General features: G+C 45.1%; 1 protein-coding gene across 1 annotated transcript in view; it reads left to right on the top strand.

Annotated features, from left to right (window-relative positions):
- SMPDL3B (sphingomyelin phosphodiesterase acid like 3B) overlaps positions 1-12,636 on the top strand; it is a 40,114-nt gene extending 27,478 nt beyond the window's left edge. The window contains exon 8 of the mRNA XM_082244383.1: positions 12,247-12,636. Within this exon, the coding sequence (XP_082100509.1) occupies positions 12,247-12,612 (366 nt within the window). The 3' untranslated portion in view covers positions 12,613-12,636. The remainder of the gene's footprint in view (positions 1-12,246) is intronic.
- Positions 12,637-12,899: the final 263 nt, after the last annotated feature.

The raw sequence follows: 12,899 nt of genomic DNA, 5'->3' as shown, positions 1-12,899 counted from the left end.
AGCAGGACAGTTTAAGAGCACACTGTAAATAAAACAGAGTCCAGCCCTAATTAACTAATCCAGGATCATACAGTCCATATAGCTCAAGTCCATTTCTGGTGGAGTCTGTGTTCCAGGGAGAATCCCAGCAGGGTGACCCGGGAGGGGGCCATGTGCTCCAGTAGGACTACATGATGCAGCGGTCCTTTCTCTGAAATCCCATGAGGAGGAGAGTCACTTACAACAGGGGGCAGGACCCAATAACCCGAAGAAGAAGTCGTTGTCTAGACACAGTTAACCCTTTTCCATCCTGGGTAGCCTGAACTAACTAGATAGCTGCACAGTGCAATTAACACAATGCAGAAATACATTCAATGATGCCCCACAAGAACCTGCTTACATGCTGTTCTCAGCATTTACCAGGATATCTCTCAGAGGATACTGACCTTACAGCTTGCAAACCGGGAAAAGCATTTTAATTCCCCCCCCCCCCCCCCCCCACAGGTTGCGTTTTTTTTTTTTTTGTTTTTTTTTAGCAGCAGCTTATCATTTGGGAGAAGATGCCCTGATTATTTAGGCAGACCGTGCATAGAATGCAATATCCAGTTTAACCACTTCCCATCCGTGCTATAGCCGAAAAACGGCTACAGCGGGTACCTTAATTGCTGGGAGGGTGTCCATGTACGTACTCCTGTGCATGAGCTGCCTGTACGCTCCCTGCGCGTGGCTCGCTCTGTGATCAGCGAGTCCATGAGACTCTGCTGATCACAGATCGGAGTAAGGGGCCGATCCCGGCTCCTTACCATGTGATCAGCTGTCAGCCAATGACAGCTGGTCACGTGATGTGAACAGCAGCCAGAGATCAGCTTTTTTTTTTTCTCCTCACACTGTCATCGTGAGGAGAATAAAAGCAGATCGCCCACTGCTGTTAGAGGGATATTGGTCCCAAAGAGGAGTGGATAGTCTGTGCCCCAGTGTCACCTACCAGTGCTCACTGGTGCCACCTATCAGTGGCCACCAGTGCCACCTATCAGTGCCCCATCATCAGTGCTAAATCAGTGTGCCCATCAATGCCACCTATTAGTGTCCATCAGGGCCCATGAGTGCCCACCTATCAGTGCCACCTTCTAGTGCCATTCAGTGTTGCCTACCAGTGCCCATCAGTGTCCTATCATCAGTGCTGAATCAGTGTCACCTACCAGTGCCTATGATTGCCCATTAGTGCCCATCAGGGCCCATGAGTGCCACCTATCAGTGCCACCTACCAGTGCCCATTAGTGCCACCCATCAGTGTTACCTATCAGTGCCCACCATTGCCGCTTTATCAGTGCCACCTTATCAGTGCAGCCCATCAGTGCTGCTTAATCAGCGCACATCAATGAAGGAGAAAAATTACCTTTTTGCAAAATTTTATAACAAACTATAAAAGCCCCCCTTGAGAATTATTCCCACTCCAGAGGAAGACCACTGATGTACCATACCAGATAGAGGGATTTCTAAGAATATCCACAGGAACCACTTACCTACGCTAGACTCCAAGGGTCATCTGGTAAGTGGGCTGTATTTACGGTGAAGAATCATTTTCACACCAGATTCCCCACTGGAGCCTTCCATTAAGCACAATCAGCACCTTAAGGAATATTGGCACTGTGATATCACTTTATTGGACTTTATATATTTTTGATATTTTGCACAAAGTATCGTAGTAAATTTTTCCACACAAAGTATCTAACCTTGCACAATAATTAATGTTTACACCCACATTGTACACAGTCACTTTTATAATATATCTTACTGAAGCACAATTGGTGTTTTATATATAGAATGTATTGTTTGTGCACAGTCACTTTATCAGTTTAAGGGCTCTTTCACACAGTCCGCTCCGTAGGCGGATCCGTGTTGCTCAGTGGGGATCGATCCGCGATGCCCGCTGAGCCGGGCGGATGACAGCTCCGTCTCCGCTTGCAGAGCGGAGAGGGAGGTGTCTCAGCCCCCGCTGCCCTCTATGGGGGATCGGATGAGAGCGGACCGCTTGTCCGCTCTCATCAGATCCGATCCGATCTGATTACTGAACGGATGGAAAAATAGGGTTTCCATCCATCCGGATTTCAAGCACAGGATCGGATGCGGATGGCAGCGGGTGTCAGCGGAGGTGTCTCCGCTGACACCCTCTGCCCCATAGAGCTGCATGGAGGATCCGATCAGATCCGCCTAAAAAACTGACAGGCGGATCTGATCGGATCGCCCGTGTGAAAGAGCCCTAAGCATAATTGGTGTTTATTTATTTATTGAATTTTATCTGAATTTCTATACCTATTATTTACATATAAGGGAACTATTTTATCACATTTATGAGCGCGGTCTAATATTGCTTTTAAAAAAATCTTCAGCTGTATGTTATCTAGACCAGCATCCCAAAGGAGTATTCATTTATTCATTTACTTATTCATAATTTATATTTCCCCACTTTTTCACCAGAGATCTCAGGTAGATCATGGGCTCAACTACCTGAGTGAATTATCACTCAAAAAAAAAAAATGTTTTTTCCTAAACTATAAAAACTGTTTTGTTTTTTTTTCAAAATGTCAGTAGTGATTAAATACCACCAAAAGAAAGCTCTATTTGTTTGAAAAAAAAAATGATAAACATTTCCTTTGAGTACAGTGTTGCATGACCGCGCAATTGTCATTCAAAGTGCGCCAGCGCTGAAAGCTGAAAATTGGCCTGGGCAGGAAGGGGGTTTAAGTGCCCAGTAGGCAAGTGGTTAACCAAAGTGACATAGGGGGTAAGTCGCTCGCCCACGAGCCTGTAGGGGACGAGTGTGCGCTGCTGCGCTCCCACCCCCGCTCATTCCCTGCCTAGCCAGCACGTGTGATCGGCGGCTCCGATGTCCGCCGGCCACTCGCGATCTCCCACAGGAGAGGGAGAAAGACAGACGGCTGATGTAAATACAGCCGTCTGTCATTCTCCCTGAAGTAATGAAAGAGGCTATGCGATCCTGCTATGTAGGATTGTATGTCTCTGTGATTACTTCACTAGCCACGCCCCCTAACAGTTAGAATCACGCCCCTAGGGACACACTTAACCCCTTGATCACCATTAAAGTTAACCCCTTCCCCGCCAGTGTCATTTTTACAGTAACAGTGCATATTTATAGCACTGATTACTGTAGTAATGTCACTGGTACCCTCAAAAGTGACAGCGTCAGGGGTCCAATCTGTCCATCGCAATGTCGCAGTCCCGCAAAAAAATTGCAGATCACCACCATTACTAGTTAAAAAAAAAAACAATAAAAATGACATAAATCTTTCCTGTAGTTAGAAAGAGCAATAACTTTTGTGCAAACCAATCAAAATACGCTTATTGCGATTTTTTTTTTTTTTTTTTTTTTTTACCAAAAATATGGAGCAGAAAAGAAATTGGCCTAAAATGTTAAACAATTTTGATTTTTACATTTTTTTTTTTTGAGAATTTCATATAAAAAAAATGTGAAAAATATTGTTATTTTTTCAAAATTGTCGCCCTTTTTTGTTTATAGCGCAAAAAATAGAATTTGCACAGGTGATCAAATACCACCAAAAGAAAGCTCTGTTTGTGGGAAAAATAGGACATCGAGACATCAATTTTATTTGGGTACTGCGTCGCATGACCGCGCAATTGTCCGTTAAAGTCACGCAGTGCAGAATCGCAAAATAGGGCTTAGTCTTTGAGCAGCCAAATCCTCCGGGGCTTAAGTTGTTAACTTGCACCCTATTATCTTCCCCTGTATATTTTGCAAATATTTATTGCAAACCTGAAATTCCTCAGTGATTAACCAGCCTCATTCCTTCCTCTGATAGCTTCTCCAATTTCAGATTAGGCACTAAGGGGGTGCTGGGTAATGGCACTGCAGACCTTATCGATAAGAATTATGTCCTAAATAGTGTTTAACAAATGGAAATATCACCACCATTCCCCTAAATTGTCATACAAAGAAAATGGGCATCATAAGGTTTATTGCTTAATAACTTGGCTTAACTATGCTGGGGTCCTCAGTCTTCATTCCCATAATGCTCTGTACCACATAGAGAGCTCTAGTAACTTACGTGCAATGTTTAAGATAGCAGAAGACGGAGGTGAAACATTTTCCAGACTTTGCTTCGCTGATTAGGTTTATTTGAAATAGTTCACATTCTCAGGTGTTGTGTTGATAATACCTTACGGTCATGGGTGTGCACAGCCTAAGGCATTAGGGTGTGCACCTCAAAGCTCAAACACATATGCATGAATATATACTGACAGTGTTAGTAGAGCAATGGAAGGTGCCTGTAGGGCAGTGGACAGTGTCAGTAGGGCAGTGGGATAGTTTTTTATTTTTATTTTATTTTTAAAATGTTCTTATTATATATTTTTTTTTTTTTACAATTTAGGAGCCTTGTTAGGGGGCTTTGGTGAAATATCAGGGGTCTAAACAGATAGAATTTGTGCCACACAGGGTGATTAGGGTGTGTCCTGGCACACCTTGTGGGCACACCTATGCTTACGGTATTTGTAGACCAAGCCATCTGCTCTATGAGGCAGTTACTGAAAAACTTGGTGATTTGTATTCATCTTTGTTAGTCCCCTTTTTTTGATTCCTTCTCTTAGGGCTTGCTTGCACTAGTGATGTCCTCCAAAGAGCGATCTGTGGTGGATTGGTATAGAGTGCAGTTAACAAGAAGTGAGGAGGTGTTATGTGTTTTAACCCTTAAAAACCCACGGCATCAATCGGCATCCACATGCATTGGACGCAGTTATAGGGCAGCTGTACTGTTATTTGTCAGGTGGTACTGCAGCAGCATGCGAATAGGGGAAAGGTTTTGCTGCAATGCATGTGTACACCCTCGTATGTAAATATGTAAATAAATGTAACCAATATAATCTGTGCTCCGGCAGCTCTCTATTGCAGAAGAGACACGCTGTCTCTCTTCTTTAATAACAAACATTTACCTGCCTGCTCAAAGTCTTCTATTGAATGCACACTAAGCTGTGCATGCACATCTCAGCATGCATTCAGGGCACACGTGCCAGGAATGATTGACTCCAATGCGCAAACCCGAGATGACACCAATTATCTACTGGCCAAAAACCCAGCACATAGAAGAAGCTGAGAAGCAGAGGAGAGCAGCTAGCAAGGGATTCAACTGCTGCATCGCTGGAATTAGAAGGTGACTATTTCTGGGAGTTTAGTTCAGCAAATTCGCACTGCATCAAACTCGCAAACTGATTGCGAAGTGTATGTTAAGTTAACGACACTCCGCAAACAGTTTGAAAAACCCAGCGCAATGTGAACAATCATGCGATCCGATTCCAGTGCAGACAAAGAAAAGGGTCCTGCACGAGTTTGGTCCAAATGCGATGCAAATTCAGCCATACAGTTTGTATGGCTGAATTTGCATCGCACAGACATTGCATGTGATCTGCACAGCAATGCGGTGCGAATCACTTGTGATGTCTGGCATTGCACTAGTGTGAACCAGCCCTTAAAGGAGTTGTAAAGGCAGAAGGTTTTTTTTTATCCTAATGCAGTCTATGCAGGCGGCTGCTTCCAGGAACACTCTAATTGGCTATTTCCTGGGCGGCCTTTCACCCACCACTTTTCTAAACAAAAGCTTTCCATGCCAGCTATTGTACATCCTAACCCATACACATTGTACATTATCTGCCATCAGCGTTTTTGCTGACTGACTCCATCATCACCGTTATCCCATTGTGGACCTGTAAAATTTCTTGGCTAATTTCCAGGTCTAGGTCTTAGCCTGAACATCACCTGCTTTTTGGTAAAGAGCTAAAAATCTGACATAACTGCACTGATATAACCAGTTGAAGCTCTTTTAATTTCCTTCCCCTCTTGAGCCAATACAGGTGACTCAAAAAAACATTGGTTATACTCAGTGGCGGTTGGTGCTCAAAATTTTTTTTGGGGGGGGGGGGGGGGGACGCAAAAAGAAAAATGTAAAAGGTATTGCTTCGCGGCAAAAAAACGCGGTAAAAAATTGCGTGACTTTGAGGTCATGGTACAGGCATGGCACAGGTGATGGTACAGGCATGGTACAGGTGATGGTACAGGCATGGCACAGGTCATGGTACAGGCATGGCACAGGTGATGGTATAGGCATGGCACAGGTGATGGTATAGGCATGACATAGGCATGGCACAGGTGATGGTATAGGCATGGCACAGGCATGACACAGGTGATGGTATAGGCATGGCACAGGTGATGGTATAGGCATGGCACAGGCATGGCACAGGTGATGGTATAGGAATGGCACAGGTGATGGCACAGGCATGGCACAGGTGATGGTATAGGCATGGCACAGGCATGGAACAGGTGATGGTATAGGCATGGCACAGGTGATGGTATAGGCATGGCACAGGCATGGCACAGGTGATGGCATAGGCATGGCACAGGTGATGGCATAGGCATGGCACAGGTGATGGTATAGGCATGGCACAGGCAATGCACAGGTGATAGTATAGGCAATGCACAGGTGATGGTATAGGCATGGTACAGGTGATGGTATAGGCATGGCACAGGCATGGCACAGGTGATGGTATAGGCATGGCACAGGTGATGGTATAGGCATGGCACAGGCATGGCACAGGTGATGGCATAGGCATGGCACAGGTGATGGCATAGGCATGGCACAGGTGATGGTATAGGCAATGCACAGGTGATGGTATAGGCATGGTACAGGTGATGGTATAGGCATGGCACAGGTGAGGTCACAGGTCGGCTTCAATCACTTACCTGCTCTCCTCCTGGGCTGCCTGCAAGACGTCCACGGCACTGCTCCTCTCCTCGAGTCCTCTTCTTCTGACGGCGGCGGGATTCCGGGAACCGTCCACAGCGCTGCTCGTCTCGTCCTCTTCAGTCTTCTGGTCTTCCGATCGGTCCGGGCGGCGGGAAGGAGATCGGGCGGTGGCGGTGCATGACTGACACACGCACCGGCACCGCCCCCATTGCGACGTCAGCGGGGTCAGCAATCGGATGTCCTGGATGATGATTGGTCCAGGCTGGAGACTGGACCAATCACAGCCAGGATATCACGAAAGTGGGGGTGTCCTAGCGCTATGACCTGTGCCCAGGTTACGTCCCAGAAGGCAGCCAATCGGCGCCTCTTCTGGGTCGTAAACCCCACCCATAGCCACCACATAGGCCGGCGAACGCGATTTTTTTCTTTTTTTTTTAAACTTTATTGTTCTTTTTGTAATCTTTTTTTTTTTTTTTCCTTTCCTTTTTTTTAGGGGGGGGCGGCGCCCTGGTGCCCCCTATGCACAGGCCGCCACTGGTTATACTGTGCTATGTGCTTAATTACTTCCTACTCAGGCCAATTCTAACATTTCTCTCCTACATGTAAAAATCTGTATTTCTTTTTGCTATAAAATTACTCAGAACCCCCAAACATTATTTATGTTTATTTTTATGTATTTATTTTTTTTAGCAGAGACCCTAGAGAATAAAATGTTTTTTGTTGCAATTTGTTATGTCACACGGTATTTTTGTTTTAATTTTTTGGACAAAATGCACTTTCATGAATTTCAATGCAAAAACACACAATATCTAACCCAATTTTTTAGTACAATATAAAATGTGATGTTATGCTGAGTAAATAGATACATAACATGTCAGGCTTTACCATTGTGCACACTCGTGGGATGGCGCCACACTACGGTACCTAAAAAATCTCTATAGATGAAGCTTTAAAAATGTTTACAGGTTACCAGTTTAGAATTACAGAAGAGGTCTGGTGCTAAAATTATTGCTCTCACTATAACGTTTGCAGTGATACCTCACATGAGTGCTGCAAACACCTACCTTTAAACTCCCACTGCCTGTAAAAGCATTCCAGTGGCTAACCAGCCGCTAGAATGGCTTTTACATTGTAGGTAGGGTTGAGCGAACCCGGACTGTATTGTTCGGGATCGTACTGGACTTTTGGGTATTCAGTCCCCGGACCCGAACATTTCACTGTATATTCGGGTACTGTCCGTTGTTCGGTAATGTTATTTGATGTTTTGGCGCGGTTTTAATGGCGCGGTTTCAACAGGTGCAAGGCAGCCAATCAGCAAGCGTTTAACTAGTGTGCCCTTAGAAGCCATCACAGCCATGCCTACTAATGGCATGGCTGTGATTGGCCAGTGCAGCATGTGACCCAGAGTCTATATAAGCTGGAGTCACATAGCGCCGCGCGTCACTCTGCTCAAACTATACTAGGGAGAGGTTCCTGCTGCTGCTGAGGGAGAGATGGGGAGATTATTGTAGGGTCAGGCTGGAGATTGCTTTGAGGGAAAGAATAGAAAGAATCTTCTTTAATCAGATAGCGATCTACATTGATTGTATTGTGTGGGGGTGCAGTACACGATCTTTATGCCCTGACCTGAGCCCAGTGAGGAGGAGAAAGGAGAAAAAAAAACTTTTTTCCATCATATTTTACTGTGACTTACAGCGTTTAGACACTGCATTTCAAATCTGCTATTCAACAAGCACCAATTAAGGGGACAATTATTTTTCAGATTTTCATTCATACGTTCCATTTCGATACACCCATTGCATACTGTTGTTGTATTCCGCTTTGCAATAAAAACCCATTTAGGGGAAAAAAAGCTAATTGCAGCCTAGTCTGCATATGGTACAGTGAGATACACCCATTGCATACTGTTGTATTCCGCTTTGCAGTAAAAACCCATTTAGGGGATAAATAGCCAATTGCGGCCTAGTCTGCATATGGTACACTGAGATACACCCAATGCATACTGTTGTATTCCGCTTTGCAATAAAAACCCATTTAGGGGATAAAAAGCTAATTGCGGCCTAGTCTGCATATGTTACAGTGAGATACACCCATTGGATACTGTTGTATTCCGCTTTGCAAAAAAAAAACATTTAGGGGAAACAAAATAAATTGCGGTCTAGACTGCATATTTTACTTTGAGATACACCCTTTGTATATTGTTGTTCTATTCCGCTATTCAATAAACACCCATTTAGGGAAAAAATATTAAATTGCGGCCTAGTCTGCATATGTTACAGCGTGACAAGGCACACAGGTCTCGCATGGAGGCCCAGTTATTGGTGGTGAAGTGGTGCTGTTCCGCAGAGCGACTCATCTGTGCGTACTGCAGCTGAAACACCACTATGGCCTGCTGCTGATCACACAGTCTGGCCAGCATGTGCAAGGTGGAGTTCCACCTTGTGGGCACGTCACATATGAGGCGGTGAGCGGGAAGGCCGAAGTTACGCTGCAGCGCTGACAGGCGAGCAGCAGCAGGGTAAGAACGCCGAAAGTGCGCACAGACGGCCCGCACTTTCTGCAGCAGCTTTGAAATATCGGGGTAATTTCTAAGGAACCTCTGCACCACCAAATTCAGCACATGCGCCAGGCAAGGGATGTGTGTCAAACAGGCTAGGCCCAGAGCTGCTACGAGATTTCGCCCATTATCGCACACCACCAGGCCGGGCTTGAGGCTCACTGGCACCAACCACTCATCGGTCTGCTGTTCAATGCCCCTCCACAACTCCTGCGCGGTGTGTGGTCTTTTCCCCCAAACAGGCAAGTTTTAAAACTGCCTGCTGTCGTTTACCCCTGGCTGTGCTGAAGTTGGTGGTGAAGGTGTTACGCTGACCAGATGAGGAGGCGGTAGAGGATGAGGAAGCGGAGTAGGAGGAGTTAGGAACAGGAGGCAAACTGAAGCGCACTGCAATCCTCGGTGGTGGAAGCACATGCGCCAAACTGCTATCCGCGTCAGGCCCAGCCGCCACTGCATTTACCCAGTGTGCTGTTAGGGAGATATGATGTCCCTGACCATGCTTACTGGTCCACGTATCCGTAGTTGGGTGGACCTTGCCACACATGGCATTGTGCAGTGCACACCTGATTTTGTCACCCACTTGGTTGTGCAGGGAAGGGATGGCTTGCCTGGAAAAGAAGTGGCGGCTGGGCACGATGTACTGTGGGACAGTCACTGCCATAAGGCTTTTAAAACTCTGCATCTCCACCAGACGGAATGACAGCATTTCAAAGGCCAGGAATTTTGAAATGCTGGCATTCAGGGCAGCTGGGGTAAAGAAACTTGCCTGCTCTAGTCTATAGCTGGTGGTGTGCTGCTGGCAGACATGCTGTTAGAACCTGTGACACCCTTCGCTATACTATCATCCCTGTCAGTGGAGGCTGCTGAGAGGTCATGATATATAGCAGGGGGTAGACCTGAAAGCTGAGAAATTAGGAGAAACAGAGTTGCATCCCTTTTGTGTGGCTTTCAGGTGCTCTTGCCACCAGGCTGAATGGTGGGAGGTAAATGCCTTGTCAAGCATGAAGTACCCAAATGGCTGGTGTTCTTGCTACGCTTTATCTGCTTGAGGCAAAGTTTGCAAATTGCAACAGTGCAATCGGCTGCACACGTGATAGCATCTCCAGGAGATAGCATCTCCACAATGTGATTAAATTGGTCGGCTGCTCTCTGCTATTCCATGATGGCTGCCTCGTTGGGGTTGTGCCTTACCCTCACGTCCCTCTTCTGCTCTATCTGGCACCCAAGTTGTGTCAGTGACCTCATCATCATCACCTACTCCATCCTCATCATAATCACTGGCGCCAGCCTGGCAATATGCTGCGGCTGGGGGAGCATGACTGCCAATTTGATTACCGGTGTTTTCCCCTCTCTCTAGGCTCATGTTCCTACCTTCCTCAACCTCAGAACCAACAGAATCAAGTAATGGCTGTGACTAGTCAAGGAGCAAGTGGCTGACACTGTTCAAATAACTCAGCTGACTCCTCCATGCATGATGCTGGGGCTTTGGCAGGAGTAGCTGTGAAAAAGGATGCAGAATAAGACGCTCTGGCAGCTGCGGTGGAGTGCTAGTGTCTGCTTGGGTGATACAGGATGAGCAGGAGCCAGTCCACCACCTCATCTGCATGCTGTGACTAGATAGCATAGGCAACATCACTAAACAGAGGAAATGGTGCCCTGCCTGAGGACAGACCACATCAACCTTTGCCTGTGGACACATACGCTGCTGGCCACCTCACAGTGCCATGGGAACATCTGCCTCTCCTTGTTGGCCTCCCAGACATGATGGTGGGTCGGGTGGCTTATTACTGAAATGTAATAGAGACATGGAAATGTGTACTTGGATGCGCTTTAATCAATGGAAAGTGGTGTTTAGTGCGCTTTAACTTGAATACTCACTACACAGACATACTCCACTGACACACTACAATATACTGCAGTAAACCTGCACTCATGCAATTCAATATACTGCAGTAAAGCTGCACTAAGGCACTTCAATATACTGCCGTAAAGTGCACTAATGCACTTCAATATACTATGGAAAAAGTGCACTAACGCAATTCAATATACTGCAATAAAAATACCCTGACGCACTTCAATATACTGTGGTAAAAGTGCATTAATGCACTTCAATCTACTGCAGTATATGTGCATTAACGCACTTCGATATACCGCAGTAAAACTGCCCTGACGCACTACAATATACTGCAGTAAAACTGCCCTAACACTCTTCACTGACACACTTCAATATACCAAAGTTAACCTGCTCTGACACACTAAACTGACACTACACTAAAAATGAATGGTCGCACTACACTCACGCTGCACTAACATATTTACACTACACTGATACTTTAAACTCACAATAGAATCACAATAGCACACTAACTCACTAGTAGCAATAAACAAAACCCTGTTCTATCTCCACTCCAATATCACACTGCAAATGGCTGCTAAGGGAAGGAACCTTTTATAGTGTGGGGTGGGGCTATGAGCAATGAGCCATGATTGGACAGAGTCATCATGACTGTATCCAATCATGGCTCTGACAATGCTATGTGCCCCGATAGGCCACAGCCTTTATTGCTTCAGCAATCAGGGTTTCCAATGCACTGTGTGACAATTCGGGTGTTCGCTGAACAGGAAAACTCATGCTCGGGCCGAACCGTTTGCCCAACACTAATTAAGACCATGTTTTGCTTACATAGTGGTATTGTTTACTTATAGTAGCATTTTGTACTGCTAATGTCTTGATGGTGCTGTACGCAATGATAAATCCCTGTGCAACATGAAACCAGTGATGTCTATGTTCCATTTTGTGTAACCTTTAATTTTCAAAAAGAAATGCAACAAGAACACTCATTAGGGGCGTGTAATTCATGTTAAAACAAATGGAGTTCTATGTTTCATTTTAGTTTTTACTTCCAAAAATGTAATTACCACATATTACTTTTTCAGGACATGGTCACTTACTACTTGAACCTTACATATGCCAATAAAGAGTCACCTAGGTGGGAGAAGGAATACCGCCTTACAGAATCATTTCTGGTGCCAGATGGATCTCCACAGTCTATGCACGATGTACTGAAGAAAATATCTACTGAAACTTGCTTTCTACAGAAGTACTATGAGTATAACTCAGTCAGCTATGATCTAGAAAATTGTGATGACTACTGTAAAATTGATCATGTATGTGCTATCCGTGAAGTGGACTTTACAAAATATGCTACATGTTTAAAGAATGGAAATGTAGCTTTTAAGCCTGCTTATCATATGACTGTGATGTTGACTATGTTGCTTATGTATGTTTTGAATTATAAATAGTTGCATAAAATACTTTATTGAGCAATTCCTTTCAGAATCATTTGTATCAAAATTGGCAAGAAAACATAGCCAAAATATTATTTTATAATAACTAAAACCTATTCTGTAAAAGCATAATTATGGTTTATGTCCCTATGCCACAATTTGCCAGGTGCAAGGCCTAGTTCACATACAGCCTTTGTACACATTCATTTCAATGGGCTGCCCTACTAGAGATGGGCCAAACGACCCCCTGTTTGGTTCACAGTAGAACTTTTCAACATCGCAAAGGTTTGGAACCGAATGAC

Source organism: Pelophylax lessonae (genome assembly GCF_965119305.1).
Source record: "Pelophylax lessonae genome assembly, chromosome: 2".
Lineage (NCBI taxonomy): Eukaryota > Metazoa > Chordata > Amphibia > Anura > Ranidae > Pelophylax > Pelophylax lessonae.
Note: the sequence above shows the minus strand (reverse complement) of the source record. Positions and strands in the feature narration are given on the sequence as shown.